This window comes from Hippoglossus stenolepis, chromosome 13 (assembly GCF_022539355.2).
Source record: "Hippoglossus stenolepis isolate QCI-W04-F060 chromosome 13, HSTE1.2, whole genome shotgun sequence".
In the NCBI taxonomy this organism is placed as follows: domain Eukaryota; kingdom Metazoa; phylum Chordata; class Actinopteri; order Pleuronectiformes; family Pleuronectidae; genus Hippoglossus; species Hippoglossus stenolepis.
The window spans coordinates 448,302-467,031 of record NC_061495.1 but is presented as its reverse complement, the minus strand read 5'-3'; the positions used below and the strand labels follow the sequence as shown (position 1 = coordinate 467,031).

Below are 18,730 nucleotides of genomic sequence, written 5' to 3'. Positions count from 1 at the left end.
TGTGAATTATTATTCTAATCATTTAAAGATTGAACTTGATTAATGGTTTTAATCCAGTTTAAATTTGCAGTATTTATTGATGGATTAATCTTCAATCAAATGTTCTTATTATTGTCTTATTATTAAAATATAAAATTATGAACGAATTCATTTAGTTATTAACTCATTCATTCATTAAATGTTTGATATGTGATAAAGGTAAATATATTTTTATTTAGACATTGAATAGACACGAGTGTTCTAGCTAACAGCTAACGCACCACATGATAATGCTAACACACCTGCACAGTGTTGGTTTGTTTTATGACGTCATTTAGAAACACGTGTACAATAAGATAATTATGCTCACATTAGCAAGTAAGCTAATTATATTTATTAAAGCCAACTATGTTAAAATTCATTCGGGTTTCTCAAAGTGATTTTAATTGATCCTTCAGACTAACATCTTAGTTTGTTAGCTAACATGTGAGCTAACACTCTACTCTACTATGTGAGAAATGTTTTATGTAACGATTGGACCTTATTTGTTTATAACAATGAGTTAATAATTTCAGATGCATGTAAACAAACTAATGAAATGACACCTGGAAACATTTTAGCTAGTGAATTAGCATGGGGACCTGACTGACTCCATCTCTCATGACACAGCTGCTAACATTAGCTTCAGTTAGCATGTGCTAAGCTTTTTCTAAAACATCATATAGCTAAGTAAACACATGCTAACACTCAGTGTCAACATGCTAATGCTAACCCTGAACTCAGTTAAAGACTGTGTCTCTACAGCGCCACCACTTCAACAGGTAAACAACTACAACACTAACACACCTGCTGTCACCAGTTTCTGTTGCTAAGCTGTGATTGGACAGCTGCTATTAGGGGTTTAGAAAACATTCATTTGACATGTGACACGACTGATTAACATGTAAACAAGGAGAATTATTTAAAAACTGTAACCAGACGTGTGATGATGGTTTTGAAACAGTGACACAGCTGTGATTCAAACCAGTTTTAAAGATCATCATAAACTTAAATGAGTGTGAAGTTTGTCCTGAACAGGTTTGATGCCTCAGGTTGTTGGTGGCCCCTGATCATGAGACAGGAAACACACTCAGACAGGTACAGCTGTAAATCAGATGCATTTACAAACAGGAAGGATTCACAGCTGAAAAACATGAATCAGGCCAAAGTTCTGCTGCTTTATGCATGAAACATTCAGAGAACGTTCAGACATGAAGCTCCGAACAGACTGAGCTGCTGGTCCAGATCTGTCAAACACAACCAATCACACCACAGCTACAACCAACAGCAACCAGCCAACCAATCAGACACAGCTACAAACCAACCAATGATCAACAAGCAATGGCCCAGAAACATAATATTTTTTAACATTATTTTTATCCCGTCACTGAACACAAACTCTGATCAATAATGAAATCAATAATAAATCAATAACATGATAACATCCTGCAGAGTCACAAAGGTTAAGATGGGTCCTCAGACGGAGGTGGGGGGGCTGGTGGGAAGAGTGGTCTTAAAGTGGAAAGAGAGCGGTCGGTGGTTTACTGTTCTGGAGGTAGGAATAATAATCTGACAGTGATGAACTGGTGTTTCCAATGATACACACACACACTTTAAATAGAAACCAGTGTGTGTGTGTGTGTGTGTGTGTGTGTGTGTGCGTGTGTGTGTGTGCATGTGAGTGTGTGGTGTGTGTGTGTGCATGTGAGTGTGTGCGTGTATGTGAGTGTGTGTGTGTGTGTGTGTGTGTGCATGTGAGTGTGTGGTGTGTGTGTGTGCATGTGAGTGTGTGTGTGTGTGCGTGTGTGTGTGTGTGCATGTGAGTGTGTGTGTGTGTGCATGTGAGTGTGCGGTGTGTGTGTGTGCATGTGAGTGTGTGCGTGTATGAGTGTGTGTGTGTGTGAGAGTGTGTGTGTGTGTGTGTGTGCATGTGAGTGTGTGTGTGTGTGCATGTGAGTGTGTGTGTGTGTGTGTGTGTGTGTGTGTGTGTGGGAACCAGTGCTCCCAGCTTGCAGCTCCTTATTGGGACAAAAGGAAAGAGGCTGCTGCTGCTGCATATTTTGGAAACTCACTCTCTGAGGTCGGAGTCGACTTCTTCGACTTCTTGTCTGCAGGAGAGTTTTCTGTCGGGTCTGAGGAAGAGAGAGACACATGTGAAGAGAGAGAGACATGTGAAGAGAGAGAGAGACATGTGAAGAGAGCATGTGAAGAGAGAGACATGTGAAGAGAGAGAGACATGTGAAGAGAGAGAGAGACATGTGAAGAGAGAGAGACATGTGAAGAGAGAGAGACATGTGAAGAGAGAGAGACATGTGAAGAGAGAGAGACATGTGAAGAGAGAGACATGTGAAGAGAGAGACATGTGAAGAGAGAGACATGTGAAGAGAGAGACATGTGAAGAGAGAGAGACATGTGAAGAGAGAGAGACATGTGAAGAGAGAGAGAGACATGTGAAGAGAGAGAGAGACATGTGAAGAGAGAGAGAGACATGTGAAGAGAGAGACATGTGAAGAGAGAGAGACATGTGAAGAGGACATGTGAAGAGAGAGAGACATGTGAAGAGAGAGACATGTGAAGAGAGAGACATGTGAAGAGAGAGAGAGACATGTGAAGAGAGAGACATGTGAAGAGAGAGACATGTGAAGAGAGAGAGACATGTGAAGAGAGAGAGAGACATGTGAAGAGAGAGAGACATGTGAAGAGAGAGAGACATGTGAAGAGAGACACATGTGAAGAGAGAGACATGTGAAGAGAGAGACATGTGAAGAGAGAGACATGTGAAGAGAGAGACACATGTGAAGAGAGAGACATGTGAAGAGAGACACATGTGAAGAGAGAGAGACATGTGAAGAGAGAGAGACATGTGGAGAGAGAGAGACATGTGAAGAGAGAGAGACATGTGAAGAGAGAGAGACATGTGAAGAGAGACATGTGAAGAGAGAGACATATGAAGAGAGAGAGACATGTGAAGAGAGAGAGACATGTGAAGAGAGAGACATGTGAAGAGAGAGACATGTGAAGAGAGAGACACGTGAAGAGAGACACGTGAAGAGAGACACATGTGAAGAGAGAGACATGTGAAGAGAGAGACACATGTGAAGAGAGAGACATGTGAAGAGAGAGACACATGTGAAGAGAGAGACACATGTGAAGAGAGAGACACATGTGAAGAGAGAGACATGTGAAGAGAGAGACATGTGAAGAGAGGAGACATGTGAAGAGAGAGAGACATGTGAAGAGAGAGACATGTGAAGAGAGAGAGAGACATGTGAAGAGAGAGAGACATGTGAAGAGAGACACATGTGAAGAGAGAGAGACATGTGGAGAGAGAGACATGTGAAGAGAGAGACATGTGAAGAGAGAGACATGTGAAGAGAGAGACACATGTGAAGAGAGAGACATGTGAAGAGAGAGAGACATGTGAAGAGAGAGACACATGTGAAGAGAGAGAGACATGTGAAGAGACACATGTGAAGAGAGAGAGACATGTGAAGAGAGAGAGACATGTGAAGAGAGACACATGTGAAGAGAGAGACACATGTGAAGAGAGAGACATGTGAAGAGAGAGAGACATGTGAAGAGAGAGACATGTGAAGAGAGAGACATGAAGAGAGAGACATGTGAAGAGAGAGAGACATGTGAAGAGAGAGACACATGTAGAGAGAGAGACATGTGAAGAGAGAGACATGTGAAGAGAGAGAGACATGTGAAGAGAGAGAGACATGTGAAGAGAGAGACATGTGAAGAGAGAGAGAGACATGTGAAGAGAGAGAGACATGTGAAGAGAGAGACATGTGAAGAGAGAGAGACATGTGAAGAGAGAGACATGTGAAGAGAGACATGTGAAGAGAGAGAGACATGTGAAGAGAGAGACATGTGAAGAGAGAGAGAGACATGTGAAGAGAGAGACATGTGAAGAGAGAGAGACATGTGAAGAGAGAGACATGTGAAGAGAGAGGACATGTGAAGAGAGAGACATGTGAAGAGAGAGAGACATGTGAAGAGAGAGACATGTGAAGAGAGAGAGACATGTGAAGAGAGAGACATGTGAAGAGAGAGACATGTGAAGAGAGAGAGAGACATGTGAAGAGAGAGACATGTGAAGAGAGAGACATGTGAAGAGAGAGAGACATGTGAAGAGAGAGACATGTGAAGAGAGAGACATGTGAAGAGAGAGACATGTGAAGAGAGAGAGAGACATGTAAAGAGAGAGACATGTGAAGAGAGAGAGACATGTGAAGAGAGAGAGACACATAGACGTTGTATCTTGTGAACATTGTACAAAGTTGAATCTTCTCATCAGAATCAGCTGATCAAGCTGCATCGGCCTCCAGGGACCTCTTCATATCCTCTTATTACCCATCATGCACTCTGCTCATTTCTCTCCCTGCCCCTCTGGACCCTCTTCAGGGAAATGCAACTTCATTAAATCTTTATTCTAATTACAGGAAACTGGCAGCGGACGCAGGAATCTGAGCTTCTCTCCAACTTGAACAGATTTAGTGACGAGATGTCAGATCTAAACTGTTCATGTTAAATTAGAGAAAGTGTTAAACAAGAAGAACAGATTGAGACAAAGTTTCCTATTTACTGTGAACACAGAGAAACAGAAGCGAAGGTGAGAGATTTGATCTGAGATGTTTCTGAGCTGCTGGAACGTAAACGACACGCTGCAGAAACATTCTTACGTTTCTTCTATTTCGCAAAAACAACACATCAGAGGTAAAACTTTCTGAGGAAAAAGAAAAACATCAAAACTAACTTTTCTGGAGTTAGTTTTGATGAAAACACAGCCCTTGGATACAAAACATAATTGTCAATATGTCAAAATTGTATTTTACTGCAAACATCAGAGTCAGACGTCAGAGTTAAACTCAAACTGTGAAATAACACGAGTTACACTGTAAATATTGAATATTCATTAAGTCCCAGATCAGTAATAATGGAATGTTTGAAGTTATCAAAGTTACATTAACAAACATGGGAATCATTAACAAAAAAAAGATCTTTTCTTTTCCTGTCCCTGTGTTATTCTGTTGTCATGTATAAATAAATGATCTTTGTATATATTATGGGATGTTCTTACCATCAACCAGCACCATGCAGCAGCTCTCAGCTCGTCCTGCTGAACTTTCAACTCTGCACCTGTACTGACCTTCATCCTCCGGCAGAGCTTTGTCTATGGTCAGAGAGCACAGGCCTCCTGCAACAACACAACACAACAACATGAACACAACAACACGATGTTAACACAACATCCAGAGCTGTGAGGCTACAGCTGTCTGAGGACATCTCAGTGACCTCTGACCTTTAACAGTCCACACACACACGTTTCTACTTCTCTCTTAGTGAGGACATTCATTCACATAATACATTTCCTAACTGTATATAAAGAGGATCAGTGACTGTATATAAAGATGATCAGTGACTGTATATAAAGAGGATCAGTGACTGTATATAAAGATGATCACTGACTGTATATAAAGATGATCAGTGACTGTATATAAAGATGATCAGTGACTGTATATTGTCAATCAGAGTCTGTGCAGTATTGATCGTGAAGTGGAGCCGCCCACACACCCATGTGACCAATCCTGAGTCAGTCTCAGCTGTCAATCATGACGTCTCAGCCTGTTCTTATATCAAATAACTGATTCAAACCAAACTGATCAGAAACACGTGAACAAACATCAGAGAGAGAAGAACGACCTGAAAAGACAGAAACATCTTTGACAAACATTTATTTAACGTCTACTTTGATGTTTAAGTCCCATCAGCTAACATGGAGGAGGAGGGTTTATGAGCTATACTGCAGCCAGAGATGAAACTACATGAAGTTGATTCTGAAAGTAAAATAACATGAAACTCAAACAGCAGCTGAGAGACTGTGAAGAATAACAGATACAAACATGATGCTTCTTTATTTCTGCTCTAAAAACTGGGGGAATGTTCCTTTAAGAGACAGGAGGGTCCTCACAAGTGTGTGTGTGTGTGTGTGTGTGTGTGTGTGTGTGTGTGTGTGTGTGTGTGTGTGTGTGTGTGTGTGTGTGTGTGTGTCCTGTGTAAAGTGATCTGTTCCCATATGAAATACCAGAGCTGCTCACACATCCTGTCTCTATTGTCTCAGATCTGTTTTCTATTAATAGAGTCTGAACAGTTGTTTCTTTATAAAACTACACACTTCAAACTCACACTTTCTCTTTACACACACAACAAACATGTGGGGGTCACTTTGTGGGTTTCTAATAACACACAGCAGGTGTGTGTGTGTGTGTGTGGTGTTACTGATGTTGTGGGGACCTAACTGTTTACACATTCACATTATGGGGACTTAAAGAAAGTCCTCATTGGGTCAGTGAATATATTTTAAGGCAAAGATGTTTTAAGGATAAGTTTAAGTATAAGTTAGGTTCGGATTAGTCTAGTTAGGTCAAGTTTAAGTTAGGTCAATGTCATGGAGACACAAGTGTATGTGAGTCTCATGTGTGACCTCTGACCTTCGTTGGCGAGTATGATGAACTTTGACGACTTGATGACCTTCCCGTCCAGCGTCCAGGTGACGATGACATCTGTGGGGTCAGAGGTGGCGGCGGCGAGGCGACACTGCAGCCGGAGGCGCTGTCCGTCCACCACTGTCACATCATTCAGTGTCTCCACAAACTCTGGTGCCTTCCCTCCTCCGCCGCTCCTCTTCTCATGAATCGCTCCGTCCACACAGTTGTTCACCGCTGTCTTCCCACTCTCCCCATTCTTCTCAGGGCTGGCTGGCTTCTTCTTGTTGGCAAGAGTGGACCTGAAGTCGGTGGCGTCCTTTTCAGGCGTCTCAGCTGGTTTGTTGCCATTGCTGCCGGCGGCGCCCTTCTTACCCAGTACAGCACGGAAATCAACCTGCTGCGGGGAGTTCACCTTGCGTTCCTCCTCCGTCTTGGGTTTGACCCCCTTCAGGTTGGCCTTAAAATCCATCTGGTGGTGGTGGCGGCGGTGTTCAGCAGTGGCGGTGGCAAGGCCGGCCTCCCTTGGCTCCTCTCCCTGGTTGTTTTTGGCGTGAAAAGCTTGGCGTCCCAGCAGCGAGCGGAAATCCAGCTGCTGCGCCTCCCTCTGTCGCAGCTCCTCTTCGCCACGCTCCCTGGTGTCAACACAGTGTCTGAGGAGGCCTCGGGGAGCAGTGGCGGGACGGTCCTGGTCGGCCTCCTTCTTCTTGTTCTCCTCCTTGTGCAGGTGCAGGAGAGGCTGGTTCTCCTTCTGCTCCTGGTTGGCCTCCTGCCGACTGACACCACCTCTGCTGCTGCCTCTGGGCTCCACGCCTCCTCCTCCTCCTCCTCTGGAACCTCCTCTCAGCGCTGCACTCCCACCAGCTACTCTTCCTCCTCCTCCTCCTCCTCCTCCTCCTGCTGCTGCTGCTGCAGGGCTGGATGAACGAGCACAGACACAGATAGAAAGAGAGAGAGAGTAAACAGAGCCGGGTTAAAGCCCCCAGATCAAGAGGACAAGCTCCTCCCCCTTACATCTGGGGGGAAGGGGTGAAGGGATGAGAGGTGGGGGGGGGGGTGTATAGGAAATGGACCTCGACTCCAAATGTCCAGGTTACATCACAAGTGACTCGACTGTCCTTATAAGGACATACACCCAGATCTGATCCCCCAAACACACACACACTCACACTTACTTACTCCTCCTTCCTCAGTGACTTTGACTCGTCTTCATTCTGCTGAGTTTAGGTCTTTTTACAGTGTAAAACCTGACTTTGATTCAAACTGTTTTTTTGTGTAAACATGAAACTGGCTCTGATTGGTTCAGAGGACGAAGACGGATTAAAGTAGAGAGAGAGAATTTGTGAATATAGGACACAGATGGTCGTAGAAACATTAAAAGAGGGTTAGGGTTCAGGTTAGTCGGCTCTTACCTGTCGTCCTCTCCTCCTCTCGTCCCGTCTGTCTCTCCATCAGTGACACACAGACTGGTCCCAGACACACACTCACCAACAGTGTTCCTGACAGACAGACAGACAGACAGACAGACAGACAGACAGACAGACAGACAGACAGGTGGAGAGAGAGACACACAGCGAGAAAGACAGGAACAGATTTGTATTTTTGTTATTTAAAATTTTTCTAGGCTTTGGAAACATCAGTTTGATCAACTGGTTTTAGGTCTCAGTGTCAGAGCTTCACAAGTCCACACGGGCCAGAGCTGATTTTAAGAGAAACTGTTCTTGTTCGTGTTCCTGACGTGTTCCCGACGTGTTCCTGACATGTTCCCGACGTGTTCCTGACATGTTCCTGACGTGTTCCTGACATGTTCCTGACGTGTTCCTGACGTGTTCCTGACATGTTCCTGACGTGTTCCTGACGTGTTCGTTCTGGCGGTTCTGACATGTTCCTGACGTGTTCCTGACGTGTTCCTGACATGTTCCTGGCGTGTTCCTGATATTTCTGGCGTGTTCCTGACATGTTCCTGACATGTTCCTGGCGTGTTCCTGGCGTGTTCCTGACATGTTCCTGACGTGTTCCTGGCGTGTTCCTGACATGTTCCTGACGTGTTCCTGACATGTTCCTGACGTGTTCCTGGCGTGTTCCTGACATATGTGGAACATGTTCCTCACATGTTCTGTATGTGAGAACAAATGTCTGAGTCAGTGTCTCTGGACATTTTCTGGATCTTCTCCTGCAGTTTACAATATTTGACAGAGTTCATGTGTGAAAACAGTCTCATGTCAGATTAAATCAATAATAAATATCTTCTAGTAACAGAAAACATTTCCAGACACTAATATTTGAACCTTTATAATAAATATAGAGAGTGAAAAGATTGTGTTGAATCTGAGCTGAAGTGACGACAGCTTCCTGAGCAGAGTTGATGAATAGATTATGGGTGGATTTCTGTGTGGGGGAGGGGTGGTGTTTAATCCTCTATACCGTCGACCTCCGGATTATTTCAACATGTCAACAACTGACTGCTGCTGTTTATGCTTCTGTCCATGGTGTCCCCAGTTTGTACTGTTATCTACATCAGAGAGTCTGTGTCTCACCTCAGACTGATCACATAATCTCCAGCATGATGTTTCTTCACTCTCCTGAGGAACAAGAAGAAGGACACGCAGGATTAGATGGAGACTAGGTCCATGTAGGGTTGAAAACACCAGTCTTGTGTGGGTTTAAATTGTCGACCTGATCAGCAGCGAGATGACATCCTCTTTCTGCAGCAGCTCGTAGTCGTCTCCTGAGGTCAGAGGTTGGCTCAGGTGTGCTCTGGTCCAGGTGTACTGGGGAAAAGGGTCTCCAGCGATGGCACACGACAGGAGGGCGTGCTGACCCACAGCGGCGCTCACTGGTTTGGGTTTGGTGATGAACCATGGTTGGACACCGTTCTGAGGTTCTGTCACAACAACAAACCAATAATAAAACCAGAGGGAAACTAGCTGTTAATGCATTTTCTGTGTGAAGTATGTGAATGAGACGTTAAATAAACAGCATATCTTTGGTGTGACTGACCCTCCACCGTGAGGCGGGCCTGTGTGGAGTCGTCTCCGTGCTGGTTCCAGGCCTGGACGCTGTACGTCCCTGTATCCTCGGGGAAAACCTCCTGGATCAGCAGAGTGCAGAGGTTCTCCTCCCTGAGGAGCTGGAAGTCCTCCGACTCTGCCACTTCCTGTCCGTCGTGGAGCCACACCACCTCTGGAGGGGGATGACCTGACGACCACAGCCAATATCAATCAATACTCATCAATCAATAAACTATCATTCCTCAAAGTCTAAATCATTCTTCCTCTCAGGAGACCGGTCAGAATAAAGACGAAACAAAGTTAATCCAAATGTGTTGAATTCTAATTAGAAGAGTCCATATGAATGTCCTGAGGGACGAAATTAGGGAGAAAGTTTAATGAGCGACAGGAGACACCAACAAAACCTGAACTCACACAGCTTATATGGAGAAAACCCTCTGTGGAAAATCATTATGTAACACACACACACACACACTCACATGCTGCTCACTGACTTTAACCGAACCAGTGGCTCAGGAGGTCGTCCACTAATTGGAAGGTCAGTGTTTCATATATGCACAGCTCAGAACAGGAGGGGACACTGAGATCACACATCAGGTCTTAATGAATGATTCAAGTTGAAATCTTTACTGATGAACATTGTATAATTAGTTGAGAACAAAATGTCGTAACAACGACCAATGGAAACTAAAACCATCAACCCACTGAGGACTGGATTCAAAACCACACTGAACCCAGTAACAAACTGAAACCACAGGCTGATCCAACTGGTGTGAATTTCATCAAGTCATCATGTGACTCAGTGGGTGTGGCCTCCTCCTGCCTGCATGTTCTCCTGACAACGTCTGGACATGATGCTCCTGAGGAGCCGCAGGATGGAGTCCTGGGGGTTCTCCTCCCAGACCTGGATCGTCACCTCCTGGACTGTGGACCTACTTGGTGGTGTCGGATGCACCGACACATGACGTCCAATAGGTGCTCAACTGGATTTGGGTCAGAGGAACGTGAGGGTCAGTCAATGGCATCAATGCACCAGGAGGAACCCAGGGCCTACTGCACCAGGAGGAACCCAGGGTCCACTGCACCAGGAGGAGCCCAGGGTCCACTGCACCAGGAGGAACACAGGGTCCACTGCACCAGGAGGAACCCAGGGTCCACTGCACCAGGAGGAACACAGGGTCCACTGCACCAGGAGGAACCCAGGGTCACTGCACCAGGAGGAGCCCAGGAGGAACCCAGGAGGAGCCCAGGGTCCACTGCACCAGGAGGAGCACAGGGTCCACTACACCAGGAGGAACACAGGGTCCACTGCACCAGGAGGAGCCCAGGAGGAACCCAGGAGGAGCCCAGGGTCCACTGCACCAGGAGGAGCCCAGGGTCCACTGCACCAGGAGGAACACAGGGTCCACTGCACCAGGAGGAGCCCAGGAGGAACCCAGGAGGAGCCCAGGGTCCACTGCACCAGGAGGAGCCCAGGGTCCACTGCACCAGGAGGAACACAGGGTCCACTGCACCAGGAGGAACACAGGGTCCACTGCACCAGGAGGAACACAGGGTCCACTGCACCAGGAGGAGCCCAGGGTCCACTGCACCAGGAGGAGCCCAGGGTCCACCAGGAGGAGCCCAGGGTCCTTTGCACCAAAGCAGAGAAACTGATTCACAACCACTGGTTCTTCTGAATGGACACATTGATCTCTGAAGTTGAACTTATTTAAAGTGTGTGTGTGTGTGTGTGTGGGGGTCTTATCACACTGATGTTTGTTCAAGTGTTCATGTTTCTGTTTGTGTCCCCACAGTGTAAAATACACACAGAGGAAATCCTCCACAGTAAATGTGTCCTCATCTCAACCATCTCCCTGGAGGTCTGACAGGAAATACCACTGCTATACACACACACACACACACACACACACACACACACACACACACACACACAGCATGCTCGTACCAGTCAGCTCCACCGTCATGGTCACTCTGCTGCCGTCCATCACCTTCAGGTCAGTCAGTCGTCTGATGAAGCGCGGAGCCTCTGTGACCTCTGACCTGCGACCCTGCAGTCCGCCTGAAACAACATAACAATAACACGTGAAACACACGAGACAGTGAAAGATCACATTTCAGTTTGGTTTTATCCTCCCGTCTTTCCTCTCTTCTTCTTCAAGGTCCTGATGCAGACTCTGGATTTTAATGAGCCGAGTCATGTTTAACAAGCTGAGTCATGCTTCCATACATTTGTTCCCTCTAGACTGGATCAGTGTGACTCTTTATTATCAGGACGTCCCAGTAAGTCTGTGAAAAGCCTCCAGTTGGTCCAAGATGCTGCAGCACGAGTGCTGACAGGAACTAGGAGAGATCATATTACTGCTCTCAGCTTCTCTGCACTGGCTCCTTGTCAAACTCTGAACATCAAGATCCTGCTCCTCACATAGAAAGTCCTTAACAATCAAACCCTTCATATATCAAAGAGCTCATAACACTGTATTATCCAAATAGATCACTGCACTCCCAAAACACAGGTTCTCTTGTGGTTCCAGAGTCTGTAAGAGCAGAACAGGAGGTAGAACCTTCAGCTACCAGGCTCCTCTCCTGTGGAACCAGCTCCCACTCTGGGTTCTACAGTCAGACACCATCTCTACATTCAAGGTTAAACTTAAAACGTTCCTCTTTGATAAAGCCTATAGTTCTGGATCAGGTCCTGAACCATCCCATGCTGCTCAGTGCATGATGGGAATTATTCCAGACATAGGTCTGGAATAATTCCCATCATGCACTGAGCACTTCTCTCTTAATTGAATTGGAATAGAGGGAAAAGGAAATCCAGATTCCTAATAAGGAAAAGGACGAGTGAGGATCAAACTGATGACCTCTCTTTCTAACACACACACAGGCACACTTTGTGGATCAGGTTTCTGTAAGAGCTCCAACCACCTGTGCAACATCTGGATGGACTCACCGTGACTCAGTCAGGACTCAGTCAGGACTCTGTTCTAGATCTGTTCACCATCTGTTTGTGATGGTGGTGTTAGAACTGTTCATGTTATGCTAACATCAAAAACCTGGAACCAGTACACAGGACTAAGACGCCTTCTCCACAATCACTCATCATTTTGGTGAAGCTGCAACCGAGAGAGTTCCCACCACCTGTGCAACATCTTGGTGGACTCGCTGTGACTCAGTCAGGAACAGTCAGGTGGATGGTGGCGTTCAGAAACCTGAATAAGATGTTTACATGCAACAGTTTCCTGGTTTGACTCAGAACCAAGAACCTCTGACTGAGACCTTCAGTCTGTGAATTCAGTCGTCACGCCCTCTGTGGGCAGGTCCTGGTTGGTTTACTTCTCAGACTCAGTCATATTAGTTTTTTATTGATGTTCCACACACACACACACACACACAGACCTTCATGGTGGCATGATGCGTTCTGGATGGTAAGCATGGCCACACCCCCGACAAAGGAGGACCGAGCCCCATCTGGAAGAGGGCCCTCTGGTGGAGGAGAGAGAGACATTACATCACTTATCAATCTAATACCAGTGAACAAAGGTCATGACAGTCATTGAGATACAGCTCAGTACCAAACAGCGCTGAGGTTGGACTTTAAAGGACCGGATGATAAGATCATGTGACTCAGCTGCAGTTGTGTCCCTCCATGTTGTTTTACAACAGCGTGTCAGGTGTGTCAGGTGAGGTGTGAATGTGACCCACATCTGCTGCTGACATCAGAGAGGCAGGAGCTCATCATGTTTAAAACACAGAAACATGTGAACATGTCTAAATAGATAAATATCACGTCAGAAGGAGAGAGCAGCTCGTCACCATGACAACAGGCACGAAATCTGGACGTTATCTAAGCTGCATCGTCGCCGTCATGTGACCTGATACTGAAACTGACCAGGAGTTCACTTCATGTCACTGAGTCCGGTTCTACTGGGTTTTACTTTTAGACAAATATCAGCTTTTACTCAGGAGGACGAGACTTTCACTGTCAGAACAATCAGAACAGACAGAACAGACAGAACAATCAGAACAGACAGAACAGACAGAACAGTCAGAACAATCAGAACAGACAGAACAATCAGAACAGACAGAACAATCAGAACAATCAGAACAGACAGAACAGAACAATCAGAACAGACAGAACAATCAGAACAATCAGAACAGACAGAACAGTCAGAACAATCAGAACAGACAGAACAATCAGAACAATCAGAACAGACAGAACAATCAGAACAGACAGAACAGACAGAACAATCAGAACAGTCAGAACAATCAGAACAGACAGAACAGACAGAACAATCAGAACAATCAGAACAGACAGAACAGACAGAACAATCAGAACAAACAGAACAGACAGAACAATCAGAACAGACAGAACAATCAGAACAATCAGAACAGACAGAACAATCAGAACAGACAGAACAGACAGAACAATCAGAACAGACAGAACAATCAGAACAGACAGAACAGACAGAACAATCAGAACAATCAGAACAATCAGAACAGACAGAACAGACAGAACAATCAGAACAGACAGAACAATCAGAACAGACAGAACAAACAGAACAGACAGAACAGACAGAACAGACAGAACAGACAGAACAGTCAGAACAGACAGAACAATCAGAACAGACAGAACAATAAGAACAGACAGAACAGACAGAACAGACAGAACAATCAGAACAGACAGAACAATCAGAACAGACAGAACAATCAGAACAATCAGAACAGACAGAACAGACAGAACAATCAGAACAGACAGAACAATCAGAACAGACAGAACAGACAGAACAATCAGAACAATCAGAACAGACAGAACAGACAGAACAGACAGAACAATCAGAACAGACAGAACAATCAGAACAATCAGAACAGACAGAACAATCAGAACAGACAGAACAAACAGAACAGACAGAACAATCAGAACAGACAGAACAGACAGAACAATCAGAACAGACAGAACAATCAGAACAATCAGAACAATCAGAACAGACAGAACAATCAGAACAGACAGAACAGACAGAACAATCAGAACAGACAGAACAGACAGAACAAACAGAACAGGCAGAACAATCAGAACAGACAGAACAGACAGAACAATCAGAACAGACAGAACAATCAGAACAATCAGAACAGACAGAACAATCAGAACAGACAGACAGAACAGACAGAACAATCAGTATTTTTCAACAAATGGTGAAAACAGAACCAGAACTTTTGCTGCTGATATGAAAGCAGCTGTAAAACATCTGGAGGAGGAGTCAGACACAGTCTATGTCCTTCTTTGGCTTCATCCTCTGTGTGTGTGTGTGTGTGTCTCAGTGTGTTTGTGAATCTTAGTGTGTGTCTCAGTGTGTGCGTGTGTCTCAGTGTGTGTGTGTGTGCGCGCTCTGTGCAGCAGCATGTTTTGTCTTTATATGGTTTCCAGCTCATATTTGTTTAACGGTCGTACGACACGGAGCCCCCCCCCAATTTACTCTTTTTCCACTTGTCTGTTTTCACTGTTTTCACATCAGATCTGTTTCTTCTGCTTCACAACAGAAAGTGTCCGAAATAACAGTAGAATTAACATAACGTGAAAAATGTGAAAATAAGAGTGAAACTCGTCTCCACATGATGTTTAAATAAAGTTCGGACACAGAGAAAGAGTCAGAGTCTCTTCAACAGACGAACCAATAACAAACAGGAAGTGACCAAAGTTTGACTGTATGTAAAAACACAGTGACAGACAATCCAGTGTGAGTTCATGTTTCATTCACGTTCCCATGTACATGTGACACACGTCTGACTATGCTGCCCCCTGCTGGACATGTCAATGCAACACACTCTGATCTGAGCGTTCCCTGGAGGACTATAAAGTCAACAGCTGATGAACCTGCAGCAACTGACGACCTGGTTCAACAGCTGATGAACCTTTAGAGTGAAACACTGGAAACGTTTGGAACCTGCAGAGAAGTGACTTCTACCTCAGGTCTGTGAGGTTTCCACCTTCCTTTCCCTGTTCTCCAGCTGCAGCTGTTTGACTCTGAACATTACAACAACTGGAGGCTTCATGACGACAGTGACGTGTTTTCAGGATGTTTCTTCATGTCTCTGTCATGTGGTTAAAAAAAGTCAAAGACCCTTTTCCACCAAATTGAATCTGGGGTTGGTGCTGTTTCACAGTGGTTTCAAGTTTATTCAAGAACCAGTTTGCTTTTCTACGGGCACTTAATCACTTCACTTTATACGTCTCTGATTTCCCAGCAGGCTTTGTTCATGAAGCTCCCTCTAGTTTGTTCTGCTCTTCAGCTTCGGACCACAGAACAAGGGACTGAACTGCTGCTGCACCGTCTCATCCACAGGTTCAAATATTTCCAGTCGACATACTGGTCATTATAATCCCGCCCCCTTCTCGACCACTGGCGTGTTGGTGTCAACGTCAAACCAGTTTTTCTGGTTGAGAAACAGTTCTTTGGTTCTTTAGACAAACACACACACAGACACACAGACAGACAGGTCTTACTGTGGACACTGAGCCTCCATGTTGCAGAGTCGATGGTCGGACCATCAGCTGTGGTCAGCTGACACCTGTACATCCCTTGGTCCACATGTCTTACTCTCTGCAGGGTGAGGGTCAGACAGGCTCCGTCCTGCCTCTGCTGCAGAAGTGGTCCTGTCCTCACCGGCCTCCCGTCCTTCAGCCAGGTAACCATGGCAACGGCCGCACACGAGACTGAGAGCAGGTAACAGGAGAGATCAGGACACACAGGGTAGGCGACCTATAATATGAGTCCTGTCTGTCAGACTAAAGTGGATTGTGATTGGCAGGTTTTATTGACCTTGGCAGGTGAAGGTCATCTGTCCTCCCTCTGTGGCCTCCTGGTCCAGAGGAACGGCCTCAAACCGCAGGTTGGACCACGACACTGACCTCCACACAGCCCTGCACCAGACAGGAAGTCAGGAGAAGCTCAGTGAACAGACAGACAGGTTCACAGATTCATCGATTAGTTGATTGAAGGAAAATTCATCAATATTCATATCATCAAAACTTCTTTTAAGTCTCTGATCAAGAACAACGAACCAAAACATTATTCTCAAACGTTGTAGCTTTTCTTGTTCTTCCAAAAAAGAAACAGGTGAGATACTGGTGTACGTTATTAAATAATAATGAACTAAGAATATTATAATCAGATGAATTGATTAGTTCTTCTCTGAAGAGCTGAACAACTTTAAGCCATAAATGACATTAAAGATTTTTAGTAAATATATATAAAACCTTTAATCATAACTATATAAGGTTAGTGAGAAGGAAAATTAAATCAAAAGTTGAAGTAGCACCTCCTGGTTATATGAACCAACAAGGTCACAGTGACCTTTGACCTTTGACCATGAATGAGTTCATCTTTAAATTCAAGTGAACATGGAAAGTGTTACTGAGACGTCATGTTGAAGGGAAAGTGGAAAATAATATCCATCCATAATATCAATATTAAATACAAACAAATACAGCTTATAGCACTGGGTAGCAATCATGACAACAGCTAACGTTAGCTTAGTTAGCTTGTTTTCGGCACCTGCTGCTGTCTGAACCGTTCGGATCTGGAGGAGGACGGAGGACGGACTGAACCTGCAGAGACAAAGACTTCAGACACAGAAACACAGAACTCCGTGGAGCTTCATGCTAACATTACATGTTGCTGAGCTAACGTTCAGTTAAAGTTGATGATGCTGTGTAACTGATTTTAACTTGAGCAGTAAAAACTCTAACATCGATCTTACCGATGATATCTTACATGTTAAAGAACAAGTTTTATCTAACTCATGTAGTTTGAGTCACTTGTGTCATTCGTCCAACACTGAAAGTTTCATAGTGTTGATGCATCATAACAATAATGACTGACTGGAGCAGCTGTAGTTCTCCTCTCAGGCACCAGGAGCAGCGGTACAGGAGGCCTGCTCCTCCAGGAGTCTGCCTGCAGGGGGCGCTGCTGCTGCTCTGTATGGGAGGAGGGTGCAGCTCTGTCCACTGTGCAGGTCTGTGTGGTGTCAGTTGTGTGATCCGTCCTGCAGGGGGCAGCAGAACAGACAGTGTGTGTTTTCTAACATCCTGTAGACCCTGCAGATCTTCTCAGAAACACTTAATAAACCTTTGAACCTGAAGCTGCTGTTAGTGTTTGTCCTCAGCTCTGACAGAAATAAAAGGACATTTAAAACTTCTCCCACAACTCTTCCTCTGTCAAAAGAGGGTGGGGGGGTCCAGATGTTATTTCCTGCTCCTGACTCCAGAGGGAGCAAACACATTAAACAGCTTTACCTGTGATGTTAGAAACGTCCCTTCAGACTCAAATGTAGTTAGGCTGTAAATCACAGGGAATCAGTCTGAGGACTCACCTGCTGGAGGAGTCAGCACCTGAGGGCGAGACGTCAGGACATTAACAACAACGTTCCACCTGTTCAGTGAGGAAATGAAACTCTGCTCGTCTCACCCTGAATGTGGAGCTCGGCGCTGACCGTCGCTGTTCCAGCACCGTTGGAGACCGAACACGTGTAAGTTCCTGCATCTTCCGCACAAACATCCTTTATCTCCAGGAAGTGAAGGCCAGAGCGCTCGTATATACTGACCCGCCTACAAAAAGGAAGCCCCGCTCCCTCCTGCAACAGAACAAACACACAAACTGAAGCTCCACCCCCTCTTTAGGCAAAACAATTAAACACAGACAGTAGCTCCACCCCATCACAGAACCCACCTTGTACCATGTGACCAGGGGCTGTGGTCGTCCGGTTACTTTGGCGGAGAACCTCCCGCTCTGCCCCAGTTTGGCGTAGACCCGGCTCGGTTTACTGATGAACTTGGGCGGACTCTCAGCCCAAATGCTGGACCTGTTCTCCAACATCTGTATGTTAGTGCGCCACCTGGAACCAAGAGTGACCCATTGTTTGGTTTTTCACACCACAAACCATCTGGACTTAGATTCAGAGCTGAGCAAGGTCAGGTTCAGAGGTCAGGAGTCAGGTTCAGAGGTCAGGGGTCAGGGTCAGAGGACAGGTTCAGAGGTCAGGAGTCAGGTTCAGAGGTCAGGGGTCAGGTTCAGAGGACAGGTTCAGACAGGTTCAGAGGTCAGGAGTCAGGTTCAGAGGTCAGGAGTCAGGTTCAGAGGTCAGGGGTCAGGTTCAGAGGACAGGTTCAGAGGTCAGGAGTCAGGTTCAGAGGTCAGGAGTCAGGTTCAGAGG

The 18,730-nt window shown here is 45.5% G+C and overlaps 2 protein-coding genes across 7 annotated transcripts in view; both read right to left on the bottom strand.

Moving 5' to 3' along the window:
- The window catches only part of LOC118120114 (abl interactor 2-like), an 882,953-nt gene that overhangs the window by 433,969 nt on the left and 430,254 nt on the right, over positions 1-18,730 (bottom strand). The window lies entirely within an intron of this gene.
- Positions 1-18,730, bottom strand: part of mylka (myosin, light chain kinase a) — a 36,210-nt gene that overhangs the window by 9,619 nt on the left and 7,861 nt on the right. The window contains exons 5-17 of the mRNA XM_047342522.1: positions 18,247-18,412; positions 17,986-18,151; positions 17,891-17,909; positions 16,339-16,439; positions 16,023-16,232; positions 12,920-13,006; positions 11,469-11,627; positions 9,510-9,707; positions 9,186-9,393; positions 9,047-9,091; positions 6,516-7,444; positions 5,105-5,221; positions 2,091-2,150 (exon numbers count right to left, since the gene is read on the bottom strand). Of these exons, the coding sequence (XP_047198478.1) occupies positions 2,091-2,150; positions 5,105-5,221; positions 6,516-7,444; positions 9,047-9,091; positions 9,186-9,393; positions 9,510-9,707; positions 11,469-11,627; positions 12,920-13,006; positions 16,023-16,232; positions 16,339-16,439; positions 17,891-17,909; positions 17,986-18,151; positions 18,247-18,412 (2,465 nt within the window). The remainder of the gene's footprint in view (positions 1-2,090; positions 2,151-5,104; positions 5,222-6,515; positions 7,445-9,046; positions 9,092-9,185; positions 9,394-9,509; positions 9,708-11,468; positions 11,628-12,919; positions 13,007-16,022; positions 16,233-16,338; positions 16,440-17,890; positions 17,910-17,985; positions 18,152-18,246; positions 18,413-18,730) is intronic.